The 23,334-nt window shown below is 37.3% G+C and overlaps 1 protein-coding gene across 2 annotated transcripts in view; it reads right to left on the bottom strand.

Annotated features, from left to right (window-relative positions):
* The window catches only part of atf2 (activating transcription factor 2), a 139,371-nt gene that overhangs the window by 33,448 nt on the left and 82,589 nt on the right, over positions 1-23,334 (bottom strand). For both annotated transcript variants that reach the window (XM_072579173.1, XM_072579174.1), the window contains one exon: positions 6,517-6,666. In XM_072579173.1, the coding sequence (XP_072435274.1) occupies positions 6,517-6,666 (150 nt within the window). The remainder of the gene's footprint in view (positions 1-6,516; positions 6,667-23,334) is intronic.

Genomic DNA, 23,334 nt, shown 5'->3' with positions numbered 1-23,334 from the left:
CAGAAATACGGATAGAAACAGAATTCAAGTTGACAAACTTTTGGTAAAGAAAAACATGAGAAGTGTCTGGGCAAAAAACAATGAAATGGAGTGAAGTGGATAACTCTTCCCAAAGTCTGAAGGTCTCAATGATCTCCTTCTGTACTTCAACAAAATCTACGTATTCCATGGACACAATCTTCTGAGTCTGGAGGCAGGAAGTGAAATTAATTAGGCAGGAAGGCGGAAGACTAGACACCCACCACTTCCCTGAATTAGATTCTGGGCAGGAATACCCAAATTTCATCATCTTGCCAAATGAAGCCTAAGTGGTCAATCAATGAATGGTGGGTGGGAACTTGCTCATCAGTAATCTGTGCACAATCAAGGGACTGAACCTAGGGTAGTTTCAACAGCTGTCATGGTCTCCAATATGCTGCTATTATGTTCTGGAGTAGTAGATCTCCAAATGAACAAGAGCTCTTTGTGGGTGGGACTTCCTGGTTCAGAGTCTTAATTTCGGCAGAGAGCCCAGCTAATCCACTGCCCGATTGTCTGAAAATCTAGACAGCTTTCTCAGCTTAGTAGACTGTAGTTCTCCCTGTTGAAAATTCTCCTACTTTCAAATTTAGTGCAAATGGGAAGGTTTCTTCCTTCATTCTTATGTAAAATATGTTAAGCATGTTGCAAATTGACAAGAGATTTCATTACTTTCATTCAACAAAGTATTCACAAAGCAAAAGGGATTGAATAAAAACCCACAATCACTTTGTCTTCTTTCTCCTCTTCAACCCACCTCACTGCCTGTAACCAGGTTCATATAAAGGGCAAGTGCCAAGAATATTGCCAATCCAATAAATTTCTATACTGAAGTGAACGAAAGACAGAATAGAAAAGGATAAAAAGTCTTCTTAGAATAGATTCCAGAATGCGAAGTCAGAGAAGCCACAGAGCTGATCTTACCATACTCTTTCAAAACATTTGACAACTAAGTTACTCTGAAGGGTTCGAGGGTTTAAGTGAACAAATCTGATAACTCCAGATCTATCAACCCAAGAGCATATTAGAAAGGGTAACATTTTTAAAAATATATCATTAATGAACCTATTTGGTAATGTTATGACACATCTCTGGGTCAGTTAAGACTTAAATCTGGATCTTCTGGCCAGAGGTGGGGTATTACCAATGCACCACAAGAACCCTAAATTTACACTGTCTTAGGAAAGCATGGGTTAATTAAGAACAGCCAGCATGGATTTGTAAATAACAAGTTACAGCTGACAGATAGAGCATTTTGAGGGAATAGACAAGTGATAGATTTTTAATCAATAAGGCTTATGGGGAAAATGCAAGAAACTGGATGAGGACCATCAGATCAGCCATGATTTCACTGAATGGCAGAGCAGACCCATGGGTTGAATGGCATACATCTGCTCCTACAACTTACAGTTTTATAAATCCTTTGATAAAATAAAGTGTTAGATATCATTGTACATTTTTAAAAGTTGTTTTTATAAGGTACAGCACAGCTTTGTTGAGAAAAATTAAACTCTACAGTATTAAAGGGAGTATGACTTCGAAGTTGGTTAACTGACAGAAAAATCCAGAGAAGCAGTTAACTGATGTTGTTCAGTCTGAAGAGAAATGGCACACACCAGGGATTGGTACTTGTGCAACTGTTTCCATTTCTATTCTTTTAGATATCCCACAAGGAGAGTAACCAACCCTGGACAGTAATTTACAAAGGAACAGGAGTAGGCCATTCAGCCCCTCGAGCCTGCATGGCCATTCAATAACATCATGGCAGGTCTGTGACCTAACTCTACATGTCTACCTTGGGGCCATATTCTTGATACCCTTGCTTACTAAAAACAATTCTCTCTCAGATTTAAATGTAACAATCGAACAACAAAGGAAAAGGGGCATAGCCTCAAAATAAGGGGGAACAGATTTAGGACTGAGTTGAGAAAAAAACTTCTTCACCCAAATAGTCGTGAATCTGTGGAATTCCTTGCCTAGTGAAGCAGTTGAGATTACTTCATTGAATATTTTTAAGGTAAAGGTAAATTTTAGAACAATAAAGGAATTAAAGATTATGGTGAGAGGGTGGATAAGTGGAGCTGAGTCCACAAAAGGATCAGCCATGATCTTACTGAATGGTGGAGCAGGCTCAATGGGCCAGATGGCCTACTCCTGCTCCTATTGCTTATGTTCTTGTGAATTAGCATCAACTGCTGGTTAAGGAAAAGTTCCAAACCTCCTCTCTGTATGTAGAAATGCTTTCTATCATCTCTCCTGAATGGCCTGGCCCTAAATTTTAGACTATGACCCCCTGGTTCTAGAACTAGTGGAAGTAGTTTATTGTTCTCTACCTTGTCTTTTCCTGTTAATAAACTGAAAACCTTAATTAGATCACCCCCTACCCTTCTAACATCTACACAATAAAGACCTAATTTGTCTAATCTCTCCTCATAGCTTAACCCCTGAAGACCAGGTATCATCCTGTAAATCTGCGTCAAATTCCCTCCAGGGATAAAACATCTTTCTTCCACACAAACTAATTTCCTGTGCCATTGCATATGGGAGTAATGACTAAATGTAACGTTCATATGAAGGGAGGTTAGAAGAGAGGGCATAATTGGACAAGAACACACAGATATAATTCACTGTCCATTTTAGTTATACGTTTAGTCATATTAGTTACATTCCTATTATAACTGTGTAAATAACAAGTTACATTGCAAACTGCTGTTATAAACTAGTCATACTAGAAATCCACCAGCCTTCCAGTAATGATATTATAGTACCTTTATTGGCGAGACAAGGGATGGTGGGTCGTCATTATAGCATGATGAATTTTCATTAGCAGTTTTTAATGTAAATGTGAAAATAGGAGCTTAAGATAAAAACATTGGTATTGTAACCAAACTTTAGTACCAGAGTATCATAATAACATTTATACAAAAACAGGGAATATAGTTATGCAGATAGATCAGTAGATTGCATAGCTCCTTCATGGACAACATTTGCCTACCAAACTTCAATTTCGATGGATATGTAAAACTTGCAGTACTGGATAGACCACCTACTATATACAGAGTTAGATTTTATTTTCCAAGGATTTTAATGAAAAGAAAAATTGTTGGGTAGTACAATGGATTACCAATCAGAAACCTCCATTGCTATGCAGCTGAAAATTGAAAATTAGTCTGAAATTCAATGTGGAAAAATGTGAGATGACACATATTATGAGACAGAACAAGATGATGAGGTGTAGAAGAGCATGGTATGAGTGATGTATATGCATTCTTCTTTAAAGTAAAAGGAAAGGTTGATAAATTTGTAAAAAACATATACATTGTAACCTAGGTTTAATACAGTACAAAAGTCAAGCAGCAATTAGAATTATAGAGATGTACAGCATGGAAACAGACCCTTCGGTCCAACCCGTCCATGCCAACCAGACATCCCAATCCAATCTACTCCCGCCTGCCAGCACCTGGCCCATATCCCTCCAAACCCTTCCTATTTATATATCCATCCAAATGACTCTTAAATGTTGCAATTGTACTAGCCTCCACCACATCCTCTGGCAGCACATTCCATACACGTACCACCCTCTGCGTGAAAAAGTTTCCCCTTAGGTCTCTTTTATATCTTTCCCCTCTCACCCTAAACCTATGCCCTCTAGTTCTGGACTCCCCCACCCCAGGGAAAAGACTTTGTCTATTTATCCTATCCATGCCCCTCAATTTTGTAAACCTCTATAAGGTTATCCCTCAGCCTCCGACGCTCCAGGGAAAACAGCCCCAGCCTGTTCAGCCTCTCCCTGTAGCTCAGATCCTCCAACTCTGGCAACATCTTTGTAAATCTTTTCTGAACCCTTTCAAGTTTCACAACATCTAGGAAGGAGACCAGAATTGCACACAATATTCCAAAAGTGGCCTAACCAATGTCCTATACAGCTGCAACGTGACCTCCCAACTCATGTACTCAATACTCTGACCAATAAACGAAAGCATACCAAACACCTTCTTCACTACCCTATCTACCTGCGACTCCACTTTCAAGGAGCTATGAAACTGCACTCCACTGTCTCTTTGTTCAGCAACACTCCCTAGAACCTTACCATTAAGTGTATAAATCCTGCTAAGATTTGCTTTCCCAAAATGCATTTATCTGAATTAAACTCCATCTGCCACTTCTCAACCCATTGGCCCATCTGATCAAGATCCTGTTGTGATCTGAGGTAACCCTTTTCGCTGTCCACTACACCTTGAATTTTGGTGTCATCTGCAAACTTACTAACTGTACCTCTTATGCTCGCATCCAAATCATTTATGTAAATGACAAAAAGTAGAGGGCCCAGCATCGATCCTTGTGGCACTCCACTGGTCACAGGCCTCCAGTCTGAAAAACAACCCTCTACCATCACCCTCCGTCTTCTACCTTTGAGCCAGTTCTGTATCCAAATGGCTAGTTCTCCCTGTATTCCTTGAGATCTAACCTTGCTAATCAGTCTCCCATGGGGAATCTTGTTGAATGCCTTACTGAAGTCCACATAGATCACATCTACTGCTCTGCCCTCATCAATCTTCTTTGTTACTTCTTCAAAAAACTCAAATCAAGTTTGTGAGACATGATTTCCCACGCACAAAGCCATGTTGACTATCCAGAATCAGTCCTTGCCTTTCCAAACATATGTACATCCTGTCCCTCAGGATTCCCTCCAATAACTTGCCCACCACCAAGGTCAGGCTCACCGGTCTATAGTTCCCTGGCTTGTCTTTACTGCCCTTCTTAAACAGTGGCACCACGATTGCCAACCTCCAGTCTTCCGGCACCTCACCTGTGACTATTCTTTGAATTGCCATAAGGAAACCCCTGTTTTGATTCATGTTATTTCATGAGGAATTATTTTTGAGTGTGTTTTTTCAGAGTTGGTAACTGACATAGTTTTTGTTTCCTGAAATTCAAGGAAATAAGTTCAAGAAAGAGATAAGGCTCAATAAAAGAGAAATGACAATGGAATTGCAACAAGTTTCCTTTTTTGGCAACAAGCAAATAACAATACAAAAATCATGAAGTAATACTTGATATGATTAATAAAACAGTTTTCTCACAGGCAGAGAAATTTTGTCAAGAACAGGTCAAAGAATACATATTCGTGTGTAACAAGCCAAAATTGATGTTTTTGAATTTCTGTAGTGATAAACATGATTGATACTATTGTGACCAGTGATTATGACATTTTTTTGAAGTTGTTATGCAAAAATTTCTTGTGTTTTCTAAGTACATCATCCATGAATTGGGGAAAGTGAAAAGTGAGAGATTAAATAATAAAGAAGAACTAGGAATTGGCGTAATTCATACAATAAAAGTTACTGACCCTTGCACAGCCTCTTCTTTGCCATCTAAAGAAAATCCTGCTCAAGAGTTTTCAGCTGCACTTCTACCCTGTGTAATATATTTCCAGAAATATATTACAAGAGATTCCTTCCTTTCTGCACAAACCTCCACCGCACAAAAAATAAACTTAGAAGGGACTATATTCATTAAATGTGTTGGCACATTGTTTAGTGTTAAAATAATTAAAAAGAGAAATGAGTTGAAAAAGATTTCCTTAGTAAATTTACTGTTTGAATGTATCCAGCTGCTGCAGGTCATCAATCAAGACAGAATATTGGATCCTTTTGTAGAGAGGTGGTAAAGTAGAAGAAAAAGGGAGTCATGATCATATTGCTCTAGACAGGACACACATCAAGTTCTGTATCCAGTTATGGTCACAAGAGTTCACATTCTAGCTAGAGATAGTACTGAGGGGAACCACAAGGCTTTTTTCTATTGTCAGAACCTTGGACTTTCCAGTCTCAAAGTAGGGCATTTGGATGATGATCTTCAGTGTTATATATCATAGTAAACTAAATGGGATAGGTAAATTTTGTAAAGTTACCTGAACCTAAATTGCGGAAAGGAGTGGGTTTAAATTAGTAAGATAAATTTCAGGAAGATCATCAAGAACAGAGCTCCAGGATATGAAACCAGGTGCCAAATCCAAAATAATGGTTGACAAAGGTGACCAACTAGCACTGTAGGAACCCCATGTAACACGGAAAGAGCTGAAGAAAGCTTCTCTTCACACAAAGAACAATAAATATACAACATTAATTCTTGGATTCAGCATTGAAAAATAACATTTCCAGAATCATTTGAGCAGTACTTGGATATGATAATCAATGACTTTTAGGATGTTTTCAGAAGAAAGAGCTAAGTTAGGCCGACTAGTTTCTTTTAATCTGTAAATAACTGGTTAGTTTCACAACTGGCATATGATTAGGTTTCTATCATTGGAATTAATATAACATTATTAAAAAGTTAGAACAGTTCAGGGTAGCATTGCAGTAATCCAGGAAACTTAGGGTTTTGCTTTTAATTCGCAAAACCTTTTTCTCTTAACAGAAGAGAACTCAAAAATTTAGCATGGATTAGTTTTAAGAAAGAAAACTATTGTATATTTCATAAAACTTTCTTCCTTACCATTGGTTGAGTAGTGGAAGTTGCAGCTTCCTGCAGTGATTGTGGATGTGCTTCCTTTGATTGAATCCTCATTGTGCCACTTGATTGACCAATGGAATTATTACCATTAGTAACCTGAGGGAGCTGTTGTGTTAAAGCTGCCTTCAGTCGCTGCAAAAAAAAATCAAACCAAACCAGCAGTTTCACTGGTATACCAAAATATATCAGTTAAGATTCAAGAGAATATACAAATACGTAAAATCAAAGTCTGTATCTAATACAGTATTAAGCAAACTTTGGAAATGTCTTCGACTAATCATGATTTTACAAACTAAGTTCACAATGCAATGATCTCTAGATATATGATGGTACTCTAAACTCAGGGTCATTTTGTGTATAAGAATGAATTGTATTTTAATCATTTAACTTATTGGTGCATTGTGTTAAATAAAAACTGTAAATTTCTAAGTTATATCAGGTTTCGAATCCCCATCCAGAAGTGTCAATTCAGAATAAAATATTTCATCAATGCATATTCCCTACCACAGCTTCAAAATTAGCTTCGCTATTATGTAGCGGCAAGGGACATCATTGGTTGAGATGACTTGCCTCTTATTCTGAGATAACATTGTCAGTGATCATAACATGGAATATATCCCTAAAACATCCTCATCAACTAGATGACGATGACTATTATTATGACCAATCTTATCAAATGTGATGTGAATGGGCAATGTGTCTTATTTGAGGTAAATTAGATATTTTCACCTTTTCTCACCACCATTTACAAAATTTACAAATGAACAGTGATGATTTGTACTTTATGCATACTAATTGTAACCCATAAAGTAAAAGGGTACTCCCCACGTAGAGTTGGAGCATCTTTCTTTTTTCTCCCAAATAATCTAAGAGGTTTTTCCACCTAATTCAAATTAAAATCTCTTCAACCTACAGTCTAAAAACAATAAATTGATTCTGATGGGATGGAAAAATGAATTCTGTTGAGATTGTTTAACCTTAATTATATAATTACCAATATTATGCATATATCAGCATTTTCCTAAAGAAATCAAGATTTCTATCCAAAAGCCAATGCTTGAGAATACTCAAGGGGCAAGGGTTTATCTTTTTTGATAATACCTCGATAATGGAACTTTTATTTAGGTGTACATAAATATTTTTGGGAAACCAATAAAATGTAACATATTTTAATAGTATCCCACAATTGAAGACGACAAAGTTTTATTTTAAGCATATAAAGCACAATGCTGCGATTTTATGGGCAAGACAGAAGTCCCAGTGTGGGGACTGAATGCAGGTTTTGAGATCATGCAAATGGATAGTGGCAATCCTCCCAGCGTGATCTGCTGTCAAATTAAGAATAGTGCATTGCCTGCTCATTATGCCAGCCAGCAGGCTGGTACCACAGAGAAAGTTGGCCATTGTTTAGGCTGGTCGGAGAATAAGAGGACTCCTCGCAGGTGTGTTTGACAATATTTTCTTTGCAGGCGTTAGTCAGGGAGACCCTGTCAATTAGAGGAGTTGTGCCTCAGGAAGTGACAGCAGAACTGTCCTTTGCTGCCAAGGATCCCCTCTATAAGTAACATAGCTGCCGAATGGGATAACTACCCAAAAAACGCTAATGGGAGGCTGCAACCAAGCAGCTCAGAGTCTCCAAATATAGTGAGGTTTCTGCCACTGGCAATAAAATTTTTTTTGTGTAATTTAGCCACATCTGTTTCTGTCACTGGTAAAGCAGTCAGAGTCATAGGATTGCACAAGAGGGAAATATACCCTTCTGTCCAACTTGTCCAAGCTGACCAGATATCCCAAATTAATCTAGTTCCATTTGCCAGCATTTGGCCCATATTCCCCTAAGCCCTTCTCATTCGTGTCCCCATCCAGATGCCTTTTAAATGTTGTAATTTTGTACCAGCGTCCACCACCTCTGGCAGCTCATTCCAAATACATGTCACCCTCTGTGTGAAAAACTTGTCCCTCAGGTCCCTTTTAAATCTTTCCCCTCTCAGCTTAAACCTATGCCCTCTAGTTTTTGATTCTCCTACCCTGGGAAAAAGAACTAGGCTCTTCACCCTATCCATGCCCCTCAATTTTATAAATCCCTCAGCCTCCAATGCTCCAGGGAAAATAGCCCCAATCTATTTAGCATCTCTCGATAGCTCAAACCCTTCAACCCTGGCAACATCCTTAAAAACATTTTCTGAATACTTTCAAGTTTCACAACATCTTTCCTGTAGTTGGAAGACCAGATTTGAATGCAGTATTCCAAAAGCAGCCTAACCAATGTCTTGTACAGCTGCAACATTACCTCCCAACTCCTATACACAATGCACTACTCAATAAAGGCAAGCATACCAAATACCCCCTTCACTACCCTATCTACCTGCAACTCGGCTTTCAAGGGACTATGAACCTGCACCCCAAGTTCTCTTTGTTTGGCAACATTCCCCAGGACCTTACCATTAAGTCCTGCTCTGACTTTTCCTACCAAAATACAACACCTCCAAAGGTGAGACTTCACTGGGGGCTCTTGCTGGTATTTTACTGGACCTCATCACTGCTAGTCTGACTGGAAGGAGACTAGTAAAACTTTACACTCTATATATTTTCAATTTCCCTATATTGTTACTCATCATGCTTTTTTTTTGTAAACCAAAAGGAAATAAGATGATCATTACCAGCCTGACTGTGCCACAAGGGGTACAATTTTAAGAGGGAAGGAGCTGTCTCATTTACTCCCCTTACTGTGAAATATATTACTTTAACCTAGTTGGGAATTAACTCAAACTAATCTGGTGTGGTTAGTGAACCTGTAATATAGACAACCTCTCTCTTCATACAGTAGACTGTATTTAATCATAAGCTAGTTTCTGAATTATGTTATTTATTCTGTAGACAACGTAATATCAATTAAAGACATGCCTTTGGATAGAGCACACATGATGATGATAATTGTAATACAAGATGTTCCTTAACCTGCCATTTTTCAGATTTAAATAACAAGTACAATGCTAAATCAGCTTTATAGCAGAGGTTTATTTTCAGACCCAGAAATATTAAATTTCCTTCAGCAGAAACAAAGTTTTGCTCAATAAGTATTTTGCTTTTCCAATGCGCCTATTTGAATCAAAACAATGAACATTAGTTACAACAGAATACTGTTCACGAAAACATCTGCGATAAAGATTTTAAAATAAAGTCTATAGTTTGTTAAAAGTGCTTAATACTAGTATAAGAAGTATTTTTGTTATTCCAACAGTAAAGAGGTGAATAAAAAAGGTTAAATTATGGGTCTTTTGTATAACTGCCTTTTGAGTTCAAAATAAGAACTGTTTAACTATTCCTGAAATTATTGTAATCTCCTCCCATATCTGCTTTGGAATTACAAGACTGATGAAAGATTATTTCTAATATTAAATGTCTTTTCGATACGTGATATATTTAAACTTGGTCATAAGATTCTTTTTAATAACTCTATTCACAGAGGGAAAAAAAATGCAATCCATGCCAAATTATCAAACTATATCTCAACAGATTCTATGCATTAAGTTAGAAGTCTAACAGTCAAAATAAATTGTAAATTTTCACTTTTGAATCCAAGTCCAAACAATATACAGCACAATGACTTTTTTAAGCATTGTGTGCTAAACACCATAACTTTAAACTTTCAAAATACAGTCGCTTCCTGATTTTTCTGTTTCTACCATTAATAGATGAACAGAAAACAACTAAATGCAATTGTTGGTTATGGTATTAAGCATCTATTTAAAAATTGCTAGGAATAGCATCAAAATTGAGAATTCTCTATTTAGACCTGCTGGCAGAGAACATAACTGACAAAAACAAAATCATAAATACATGAAATGTATGCCAAAAAAGGACGTTCATATCCCACAGCACATGATACACTGGTGAGATGATTAGCAACCTAGAGCATGAATAGCGCAACTAAAACAAAATAAAATGTATTTGAGTAAATCTTTAATTTGAATATTTCAAACAAAATGTATTTATTTTCTAATAAAGTTTGGAACTAAAAATTGGCAACTCTATGCTGGTAGATACTGAAAATCAAGTATCAGTGAAGCTTCCATTTTTAAATCTTAGCACTTGAATTCGAACTTTTAATCATGTTAAGATTACTTCAGAAAATACTTTAGAATTAAAATTTAAAAGCAAAAAATAGAGTCATATAATTTTAAATGACAAGGCCCACAATGCTCAATGTTTGTCAATATATGTTTTTCAGCATCAAACTGAAGAGTGTGAGAAGTGATAAAGAAGTTTTTTTAAAAATGACTGCTTTCAGATTAATCATCTTTAACAAGTTCTGGTTGTTCAAGACTGTTGATTTTGATTGTTCTTTTTTCAGAAACACAATAGAGATTTGTGATTGCTTTTCTTCTCACATGCTGGACCACTAAAAGTTTTAATTCTTAAGCTTTATCAGCCATTTAAAAGTGATCAGTTATGCAAAATTGTTAAAGCATCCACCAAATCTGACACTTCATACTTTAACCTTACTGAATAGTGAACTACCTATTTTTATATCCGTAACTGATTATGTTCTTCCTTGTTGCATAGCATCAGTTACACATGTACCAGCAATCATTACATCTGATGACAATCTTCGGTAAGCTTCATTGCACTACAGCTGTATTAGCTGCCATCTATTCATCTGAATAGATTTAACCAATTTCAGGGTATTCTTTAATTTCATGGATCAAATCAGATTTATATGCTACACAGGACTTTTCCATTCAGATAATGAATACCTACACAAAAATGTTGCAATTAGAATAAAGGTAGTCAAAATCGAGGAAACATACTGTTTCATTTAAAATAGCAGAGATATTTCATTGCAAAAATTAGCAGCTTGTGTGAAATTTACCCCACAAATTAAATCCAAAAATGAAAAATATTTCAAAGAACTAAAAGTCCATTTATTTAACCTTTTAATTTCTAGGAGATATTTTAAGAAGCATAATTTTACATGTAGTATGTTACAAAAGTATATGCTTCACCTACTTGCTTTATGTCGCTTAACATATGTTATCCATGTACAGTGTCATGTGTAATCCAGCAGTGCAAGTTTTAAGTGTTGCAAGTGAAGCTACAGGGGTAATGCTCAAGATTGGATGAGAATAAATTGCCCAGAAAACCATTTGAACAACAATACTGATGAATGAATATTTTAATATTTGCAACAAGTAATACGCTTTGAAGAATACTTCATTGCGGAAACATTACTGCCATCGACTAATTTTGACCCAATGTAAAATGGGCAGACAGTGAATCTTGTCAATCTTGTAATTGACATTACATTGGAATTTCTGTTCTTCTGACTTCCAAACCGAATGCTGCTTCACCAAGAGTTTTGAATGACTGGCAATAAATAATTTTAACTCAACTCTATTTTATCATTAGATATAAATGTATGATTAAACTTTCATGCACCATAAAAATACAAATTAGTTTGTTCAAACTGTTTCCAGCAAACTGCATTCAAAGATCTTGCATGGTCAGATCTGTTATCTGCCACCTCTTTTGACTACAGATATTCATATTTGTTCATTTGTGAGCATAATTCCTAAAGGATCTGTACACTGTAAAAGGAATACAAGATATCTCTGTGAACACCTGCTAACATTCACTATGATTTTACTGTCACAACACTATTTTTGACAGGAGCAATATCATGTATCTTATCCCACTGGATTAGAAAAATCATTTACAATTACAGATCTGAATACTGGAAAATGGAATTTATAGGAATGCCATGACTTGTTCAAGTTTTTATTTTCTTGTTTACTGCTAAATTAATTACATTATTACTATTTCTAAATATTGCACAATATACCGATTAATTTAATATTGATATTTTACTGCTGCAATCAAGTAACATACTTTTAAAGGTAAACTATATACAAATACTGGAGGTTTTTTTTAAATAAGGTATGAATCCTGAAAATATCTTTGGCTTTAAAATTCTGATTCATCTTCCTTTGCCAAAAAGTCTGCTTAATTATGAATACACAACGTGTACTCTGTGTCACAATATGCAACAATTTTCTGATAGATCAGAGAGAAAAAATAATATTCATCAAAAGGACATATTTAGTTGTCATATTTTGGATAAATGTACAAAATTATAACATAATTCAAGTAAGGGAAGAATTTGAAACTTAGCTACTAATATCAATATTCAAAAATATTAAGCTTTTGTCACGGTTAACAAATATTCTTCTTATAGGTCTTAGATTTAAAATAACAGCAATGCTTTGCTTCAAAAATGTTCTTAAAAACACACGATAAACACAGATTCTTGCTAATATTATCGGACTCTGGGCTACGTTTGTAAAAAAATGTTTTAACTATGGAAAAAAGTTACAGCTTGGCAGTTATTTTGAAGTTGTTAATTTTGCAATTCCTCATGGTCAAAACATCATTATGTAAAATCAAGATAACATTGTTAATGAATACATTCACAAAATCTAGTTTCCATCTATTACCTTTTTTTTTGCCTTTATTTTTATCAATATTCTCCTAATTAAAAGGAGTGGTAGCCACTAAATTACTAGTCAATGAAATGCACATTATATTTATCTGCCTGTCCAATCATATAACTAATAGAAAAAGGCCAACACAAATGCTCCTCACATTTTAATTTACCTTTTTGAAAAAGCTTCGCAAATGAGTACACTACCATTTTCTAGAGTAACAGAGCCTCTTTTTGGTGGCAGAAACCAATCTGTCAACAGAATTTGCTCAGTATATGGTTCCTCTCTAACCAGACAGCTTACAGAGAAAGATATTAAGCTCCTGAAACAATCCATGAAAAGTCAAATCCATATTTCATATCTGCCATAAAAACTCATCAGTGTAATAACCCCCTCTTCTCTTGGGTGTTATCATACCATCTGCTGCTATATTACTTATCTTTATTTTGCAACTAATTAACAGCATAATCTTCTAAATTCAGCAAGTTAATTATCATTATTGTGGTCTTTGCAGCATCATCAGTCCTTCTGAAGCAATGTCTCTCCACCCCCAGAGAATGTGTGTAAATGAAGCAGGTTGGGAGAGGGTCTGTTTCCTTGGAGCAGGCTCATTAGGTGTTTGCTGATGAGCTCGGCATGCAGGGAAGCAGGTCACAAGAATTCTGCTGAACATGAGGTTCCATACTGGGCTCAGTCTGCTTAATGTATGTTTTTGAACCTTTGCCAAGTTGCCCTCTGTCAGCTCTCACTAGAATGTACCCTACAGCAAACACTGTTGGCTGCCCACTGTGTGCAAAGCAATTCCTCAGTTTGTCACAGGAATCTTTATGTATAGATATCTACAGGAGCAATAGCTGCTTATAACTAAAACAATAACCAAGCTTTTCCCTAGGCAGCTTAACAGTTACATCTGCAAATTCTTAATCACCTAATAAGGATGGTCAAAAGTCTACAGTTGATAGCAACATATTCTGTGCATAAACAATGGTAAATGCATTTCAAAACACACATAATATGAACTACTAATACTATGCTTTATTCTTCTTCCTAAAGGACTTCTGATTGTTAGAGTTAATAGTTTGCTCCCATTCAATTAAAAATAGAAACATGTAGTCCGTAATAATGAATGTTATTTCCATCCTCAGTAAATTGATTAACACACAGTCAAGATGCTAGCTAAAGACTTCCAAAGCTTGTCTTGTTTCTTACCCAAACCTCTGTGATATTTTGTTCTGTTTGTCAATTGATGGAAATTCAATGCAACAGGAGATACTTATTCTTCCAGCTGCTTCTCCCGATCTTTGTAAACGCCTTGAACCTATAATACCCTTGTCACCTATTTCCAAAGCTTGTAGCCAAGCTCTAAAAATATAGAGGTGCACGTTCTTTCTAACCATGAGGGCAACAACCTGGTGAGCATATGAATCAACAGTTATTGTTATCCAAAGTCATCTGGCCAAGAATCACTGCCACTCTGCACTCTCAACATTCTGACATCCAAATCTCCCTCTCCACCACGTTGATTAGACTGCTTATCTAACATCCAGATCTTTGCCAGCAAGACAAGCACCTCTCATCTTTTTCTCAGGCTGAACCATGCTGTTTGCACTTCAACATATTGAGCCATGTTACTAATGGCATATTCTCTCTATCGGAGTCTACCTTCGTTCACTTCTGAAACCACACCCACACTGCTCATCTTTACTGAAATCATAACTTATGCCTTTGACACCTGTTGATTGATTTACTCAAATGCTTCTTGACCATTGTCCTATTCCTTAGTCTTCACAAACCTCACGGTTCCTTACGTTGCTAATACGAATACCAATATTAATTACTCAAACATGAATTACTGCATAGATGTGCTTCTCCCGAACTTTGTAAATGCCTTGAACCTATAATACCCTTGTCACCTATTTCCAGAGTTTTCTAATCCTTTTGACTCCACTCTCTTTTGTGTCATCCCTTTGCAGTTTACTGATGACATACTAGTGGTTCATAGCTGGACATGAAATGTAACATGTCCTTGTTCAACAATGCATTTAATGCAAAGTCACCTCCCTTTATAAATTCCAACATTTTCTATTCATTCATGGGATGTAGCCTTCGTTGGCTGGGTCAACACTTATTGCCCATCCTTCATTATAAAGATGGTGTTGAGCTGCCTTCTTGACTTGGTGCTATCCAGAGATGGAGATATATCCATAATACTGTTAGGGAGAATTTTGACCTGACATCACTGAAGGAATGGCAATATATATCCAAGTCAGGATTGTGAGCAGTTGAGGGAACTTGCAGATGGCATTTCCCATCTATCTTCAGCCTTTATAGATGGTAGTGGTCATGGGTTTTGAAGGTGATGTCTAAGGAGTTGTGGTAAATTTCTGCAGTCAACCTTGTAACGCCAATATTGTTCTTACTGTGCGGCAGTGAAGTGAGTGAATGTTTGAGGATGTGGTACCAATCAAGCATACTGATGTGTCTTGGCTAATTTCAAAGTTCTTGAACTTTGTTGTGACCACAGAAGAGGGGCAAGGAAAGGTCATCCCACCAAACTCAGTTGTGACAATATCTGAAGAAACTCTGGATATAGCAGTTGTTTAAACATTTTCAGGATTACTTCTCTCCTCTTCATTTGGCATATCACTTCTTCAAGAGTCCTGGCATATTTATTTCTGTGTGTCAATCCGTAATGATGTCCATAATGGCTATTATCACAACTCTTCCATCTATCTGCATTATTAATTCATCTATTTTGTTGTGAATGCTTTGTGCATTTAAACATAGCCTTTTAGCTTGAAACCATTTCCTCTGAAGTTAACTTAATCTTAATGTTTAATTGGCTTAATGCTGGCTTATATAAAATGTGGGACCAACAACTAGAATGGAGAGGTGAAATTTCAACAAAGTGAAAGCACAGACAATTTTGGATGGAGGTGCTAAAGACTTCCAGTCCATGCATGACGACATCCCTTATCTAATTAATGGATAAGCTAACCATCAATTGTATCGTAGTACAGGGGTACTACAGGTCATCATTCAAATCAAAAAGGAACAATCAATCACATTGCTGGGAGTGTATTATAAGCTTCCTAATAGTCGATGAGAAACAAAGAAGCAGATATGTAGATAAATTTCAGAGAAGTGTTAGGTAATAGGGTAGTGGTGGTAGGGAATTTGAATTTCCCTGAAGCTAACTGTGAAGGGAATACATGATGAACGGTAGGACCCTGGGAAGCACTGAGGATAAGAGGCATGCTTATCAGAATTCAGTTACATTGATCAATGTAGAACATATATAGGCAGAACTAAGAACAAGATTTTGCTGAAAGAGTTTGAGGTAGCATCAAAATTACACACACAATTTCACTGTTATAGATCAAATGGATTATTATCTGAAAAAAGGGTCAAACAATTAGAAGGTTAAACGCAAGGATTTGGAGGCAAGGATTTCAGTTTAAGGGAACCTGCACCTATAGTGCTGAAAGAGAGAACTGTCCCTGGGTTTGGTCTTCCATTAAACCTGGCTGGGATCATTGTCCAACAAAGTTATAAAAAATAAAGCAGAAGACAGACCTTAAAACTAATGAGAGTTGGGAGAATTCAGAAAAAAAAAGTAATGCCAAAGCTTTACAGTAAAACAATGATTTTAGTTTTTAAAAAAAGACAGTGGGTCATAAAGGAAATACAATTGGCTCTACTATAAAGTGATAGTTCCATTCTCATGCAATCCCATGTATTAAGAAAACCACATAATAGCAGCACCACTTAAAAAAAATTTGTGCTTTCAAAACAGTGTTCCCAATTCATCAGTTGTTTTACAACAAATTTGCATTAACGAAATGCATGTTATAGCAGAATGACCTGTAAAATAGGAAATTAGTGACCACGATGATATTACAGGAAAAGAGAAAAAGGTTTAAGGCTTTTATATATATATATATATATATATATATCTAATTTATATCTAAATATGCAAAGCACTTTCATGTTAGTCAATAGGATATGAATAAATTGTTATGACCTAATAGCCATTTTTGAGATGTGGTTGCAGAATGACGAAGCTGAGAAATAAATATGTTAATATTGATAGTCTTGGTTTATAGAAGTGATAAGTAAAGCGGAAAATGAGAGGAGTAGCCCCAAGAATGCAGGATGGAGACATCTCAACCATAGAAACCAAAATTTAGAATCAGTTTTGGTAGACCCATGACCAATAAGGGGGAAGATAACATTGGCTGAAATAGTTTATAGGTCCCCCAACAGCAGTTGTTAGGCAGTTGAAAATCAAGGAACTGAGGTGGATGTAACAAGGGCAATATAATAATCATGGGGAACCACAATTTCACACAAACTAGGCAAATTAATGGTGTGAAGGACAAGTTCATGAAACATATTCAAGATCAATATGACAATAAACTGATTGGCTTCTATTTTAAAACAAAAACAAATTTCTGAAGGAACTCAGCATTGAGGAGAGAAAACAGAGTTAACATTTAATTCTGAAGCATCAATAGACTTTTTAAGATTAGATTAGATTACTTACAGTGTGGAAACAGGCCCTTCGGCCCAACATGCCCACACCGACCCTCCGAAGAGCAACCCATCCAGACCCATTCCCCTACACCTAACACTATGGGCAATTTAGCATGGCCAATTCACCTAACCTGCACATTTTTTTTGGACTGTGGGAGGAAACTGGATTACCCGGAGGAAACCCACGCAGACGCGGGGAGAATGTGCAAACTCCACACAGACAGTTGCCTGAGGTGGGAATTGAACCCGGGTCTCTGGCGCTGTGAGGCAGCAGTGCTAACCACTGTGCCACCGTGCTGTCCATAAATGTTAACTCTTTCTCTCCATAGCTAATTTCTGTTTTGCTTCAGATTTCCAGCATCCACAGATCTTTGTTTTAATTTAGGTTCTATTTTAGTAATGATGAGGTGGTGCTGGTGTTGGACTGGGTGGACAAAGTTAAAAATCACACAACACCAGGTTATAGTCCAACAGGTTTATTTGGAAGTACTAGCTTTGGGAGCGCTGCTCTTTTATCAAGTAGCTTTCTGACGAAGGAGCAGTGCTCCGAAAGCTTCAACTTCCAAATAAACCAGTTGGACTATAAACTGGTGGCGTGTGATTTTTAGTAAGGCTGTTTGAGTCTTAGTGTTATGCAAATAGATATGATTAATTAGTAACTTTTATCCTTTTTGAGCTACTAGTGACGAATCATAACAGGTTGATTATAATATGATAAAACTTTATGTTGAGTTTATGATTTAGGTGAATTTTGATAACAGGACCCGTGAATTCAGATTTGTAAGAGGGAAGCCACATTTGAAGATTCATTCGACATTTTTGATGTGGTAACGAGGAGGATGAATTAGGGAGAACCAATGGATTTGATGCATTTGGATTTTCTTTAAAAGAAATTGGGTAATATATTAATTTAGATTGAGGATTGATAAGCAGAGGATACAAATAGCAAGAATAAAAGGGCCAAGTTAGGTTACTAGGTTTTAAACTAGAGAGGTAATATAGGTATCAGCGCTCGGTTCAGTCCCCTACAATGTAACTCAAATGAACTAGATAGGGGAACTAAAGTATTATGTTCAGTTTACTGATGATGCAAAGTTAGGTGAATTTTAAAAAAGTGGCTAGTGAGATCACTGATGCTTTGGTTTTAATTATCAAAATTTCTTCGAATCAAGAAAGATCCTGTTAAATTGGAAGGTAGTAAACCTAATTCCTTTATTCAAAGAGTAAAGAAGACAGAAAGCAGGAAAGTACAAGTCAGTCAGCCTAACCTCTGTCACAGGGAAATGTTGGAAGCTTTTCCCAAATAACTTATATTGGGGCACTTAGCTGAATTCCAGGTAATCAGGCAGAATTCACAGGCTTTTATTGAAGGGAAATCATGTTTACCAGTCAATTAGCACTCTTTGAGGAACTAACACATGCTGTGAATAAAGAGAAACAAGTGAATGCACTGTACTTAGATTTCCAGAAGACATTTGATAAAATGCTAGATAAAAGCTTACCCCAGAAAATAGAAGTTCATGGTGTAGTGGGTAACATATTGGCATGGATAAAAGATTGGTTGGCTAATGAAGAGCAGAAAGTAGGTATAAATTTTCAGGTTGGCAACAAATATTGTGCCACCAGGATTGATGCTGGGTCTTTGCTTACAATGTATATAAATTACTTGGATAAAGGAACACGAGGTACGGTTGCTAAGTTTACTGATGACATAAAGAGGTAGCAAAGTAAATTGTGGAAAGTGCATAAGGATGCCTCAGAGAGATACAGAAAGGTTAAGTCAGTGGTCAAGGATGGAGTATAATTTGTTAAAATGTGAAATAGTCCATTTTTGCAGGTGGAACCAAAAGAAAACACATCAGCTGTATAATGAGAGACTGCAGAGCTCTGAGGAGCAGAGGGATCTGGACGTCCTAGTGCACAAATCAGAAAACATTAGCACATAGATACAGCAAGTAAATAGGAAAGGTAATACAATGTCATAATTTATTTTGAGGGGGATCAAATTCAAAAGGTTGGGGGGGTTCTGCTATACTTATCTAGGGCACCGGAGACCATATCTGGAGTACTTGGCATAGATTAGTCACCTTATTTAAGAAAGGAAGTAAATGCATTACATACAATTCAGAGAAGGTTTACTAGACCACCTAGAATGAGTAAGTTTTATACGAGGAAAGTTTGAACAGGTTAGGTTTATATCCACTGCAGTTTGGAAGAGAAAGGGGCAACTTGATTGAAATATATAAGAACCCGAGGAGTATTGATAAGGTAAAAATGGGTTTTCATGCTTAAAAATCAGCAGTCACCTATTTAAAACAGAAATGAGATGTCATTTTTTTCTCACAGATGGTCATGAATGTTTGAAACACTCTTCCTAAAAAGGGATGGAAGCAGAGTCCTTGAATATTTTTAAGACGGTGAGAGATAGATTCATGTCAATCAAGGGATTCAGATGTTATTGGGGTAAGTAGGAATGCAGATGTGAGGTTACAAACATATCAACAATGATCTTAATGAATGGCAGAGCAGACTCAAGAGGGTGAGTGGCATATTGCTGCTTCTTGTTCGTATGTCTGTAAAAATATGTCATGAGAAAGCAAGGAGGCTGAAAGAAGATTAAGAAAGGATTGGACAGGAATATGGAAAGTGGAATACAACACTGGAAAATTTGAATTGATTAGTGTTGGTTAAAAATAGATAAGAAAAATATTTATCAAAAATTTGGAAGACTGAAAAATGTTATCCAGAGGGATGTGCGTATTACTGTATTCAGATCACAGAAAAAGTTAACATGCATGTACAGACAGCAATTAAGATAGCAAGCAGTACAATAGCCTTAATTACAAAGATATTTAAGTAGAAGAGTCAAGAAGTTGTACTGCATTACATTCAATGTTGGTGTGCTCACACATGGACCACTTGTGGAGTTTTGGAGTAATTTCTAAAGTACAGTATGCTTATCCCTGTGAGCATGGCAGATGTCTCAAGGGCATGTGGGCTCGGGACCTGAAATTTTGGAGGTGCAAGCTCGGAAGCAACAACGGCCACCACAAAGCTTTGCACCTTTCCTAGTCTCTCTGGTCTCCTCAAGCGACTGCCTGCTTTTGAAATGCATCGCCTCTACCACCTCATACTCACATTCCTCACTGACGGATCTAAACAATTTTCAAGCCTCACAATAGGAAAAGCATTTGAGAAGTCCTGCTGTAAGTGGTACATTTCTTTTAATTGTGTAATTATCAATTTTCAGATATGAGAATTTTTTTCTAACCTCTGTCTTCCCATCCCTCCTTACTGCCATCTACGAATTCCCAAATTAAAGGGTTTCTATTGAAAGGGCCAAAACATGAAGTTGAGCCTCTTAGCAGCAAATTCAGGAGAGAGGAATTCTGTGACTGGAGAAGCAGGGAACAGCAGGACAAGAGAGGTACTGATGTAAGGGTCGCAGTTACTGTTCTAAACAGCGCTCAGTGGAAGAGGTTGGTGGTAGGCCACAGGTTAGCAAAAAGCCTAGCTGGATGCACCCTGGCTGGCCACACTACCAACCTGGTGAAGTCACCTCAAAGGTTCAAAAAAAGTGTTGGAGGGGTTTGGAATTGTATGGGAGAAAGGGCACATGGGAAGAACAACTTCAGGTTCTTGGATAATTGAAGATAAAGGATGGGGAAAAACTTGTGGCTGTAACAGCTGCTCCTTGAGGTATTTTCAGTGTTGGGGCTGACTTCCTCAAATTCTAAGAGTAGTAATTACTGTTTTTAAGGTGCTGCATTGTTTTGGAACTTTGTGGGGAAAAAAGATCAAAACAATGGCACTTTAAAAAGGAGGAAGAGACACAAAGGCAGAGACCAAATGGGACTGATTCAAATGCTGTTGACTGACCCAGCAGTGTATCTGCATAGCTGCTGCTTTTGCTATTTGGTTTCAATTATCTCTGGACATAGGAGTTTGTTGTAAGAAAAATAAACAAACCATGAAATTTACAGCTGACCTTGGAGAAACATGTATGGGGTAACTCATAGCAGAGGAGCAGTTAAGCTAGTTTTTAAGTATAATCTTACTGTTTTCGTAAACGTACAATAGTGAGTAGAGTGAGTTCTTTTTTGATGTGTTTTTATTGAGATCTGTCTCTTGATTAAACTTTAAAAATATAAACCATTGTACTTAGCTAGCCTGGAGCAGTGCTTTTTGGAGCAGTAACACAGTACTTTCTTCTGGGTCTACAGATTGTTAAGGTACAAAGATGACTTTTAGTAGAGTGATATGCTCTTCCTGTTGCGTGAGAGAGATTAGGGACTGTTTCAATGTTACTGATGATTATTGTTTGGTTGTTAATCCTATCGGATTGTATGGATTGTATGGAGTGGTAGAGGCAATAAAGAATTTACAGGAGGGAGGGGTGTGATGGATGGTTGTCACAAGAAGTGGGTTAAACCGAAGATACAGTAAAGTAGATGGGTGACCTACAGGAGAGGTAGGAGAGGGAGGCAAGGAGTGCAGGAGTCTCCCGTGGCTATCCCCATCTCAGACAAGTTTGCTGTTTTGTAAAATGTAGGGGTGATGGGTTCTCAGGGGAACATAGCACTGACAGCCAGGTTTCTGGCACTGAGATTGGTAATGAGGGGTATATCAGATTCCAAGCAATTGATTGTGATAGGGGACTCCCCAGTCAGAGACACAGATATTTCTGCAGCAGACATTGAGACATCAGAATGGTGTGTTGCCTCCCTCGTGCCAGGATCAAGAATATTTTGGAGAGGGTGCAGAATATTCTCATAGGGGAGAGGGACAAGCAGGAGGTCATTGTACCCATTGGAACTAACAACATGGGAAAGGAAAAGGATGACATTCTGAGGAGAGAATATAGGAAGTTAGGCAGGAATTTAAAAAGTAGCTCCTGGAGGATAGTAATATCTGGATTACTCCTGGTGCCATGAACTAGTGAGGGTAGGAATAGGAGAATACAGCAGATGAATGCATGTCTGAGGACTGGTGCAGGGCAGACAGGTTCACAATTTTAGATCATTGGAATCTCTTCTGGGATAGAAGTGACCTGTATAAGAAGGACAAATTGCACTTGAATTAAAAGGGGACTAATATACTGGAAAGGACAGTTGCTACAGCTGCTCAGAAGGATTTAAACTAGTAAGTGGGGCAGGGGCAACCCAGGGAGATAGTGAGGAAAGAGATAAGTCTGAGACTGGCACAGCTGTAAAAAGGAGCAAGTGAAATAGGCAGGCAGGAACAAAGCAGAGAATGAGGTAGGATTGTTAAATTAAACTGCATTTATTTCAATGCAAGAGGCCTAACAGGGAAGGCAGATGAACGCAGGGCATAGTTAGGAACATGGGACTGGGATATCATTGCAATTACACAGACATGGTTCAGGGATGGACAGGACTGGCAGCTTAATGTTCCAGGGTATAGATGCTATATAGAAAGGGCGACAAGAGAAGAGGGGAAGTGGCTTTTTTGATAAGGGGTATCATTACGACTGTACTTAGGGAGGATATTCCTAGGATTTAGTCCAGGGAAGTTATTTAGGTGAACCTGAGAAATACGAAAGGGATGATCATTTTATTAGGATTGTACTACAGATGCCCCCCCCCCCCCCCCCGCACCCCCCGCCAATAGTCAGCAGGAAATTGAGAAACAAATTTGTAAGGAGATCGGAGTTATCTGAAAGAATAACAGGGTGGTTATGGTAAGGGATTTTAACCTTCCAAACACAGACTGGGACTGTCATAGTGTTAAAGATTGAGAAGGAGAGGAATTTAAGTGTGTA

This window comes from Chiloscyllium punctatum, chromosome 10, assembly GCF_047496795.1.
Source record: "Chiloscyllium punctatum isolate Juve2018m chromosome 10, sChiPun1.3, whole genome shotgun sequence".
In the NCBI taxonomy this organism is placed as follows: domain Eukaryota; kingdom Metazoa; phylum Chordata; class Chondrichthyes; order Orectolobiformes; family Hemiscylliidae; genus Chiloscyllium; species Chiloscyllium punctatum.
Note: the sequence above shows the minus strand (reverse complement) of the source record. Positions and strands in the feature narration are given on the sequence as shown.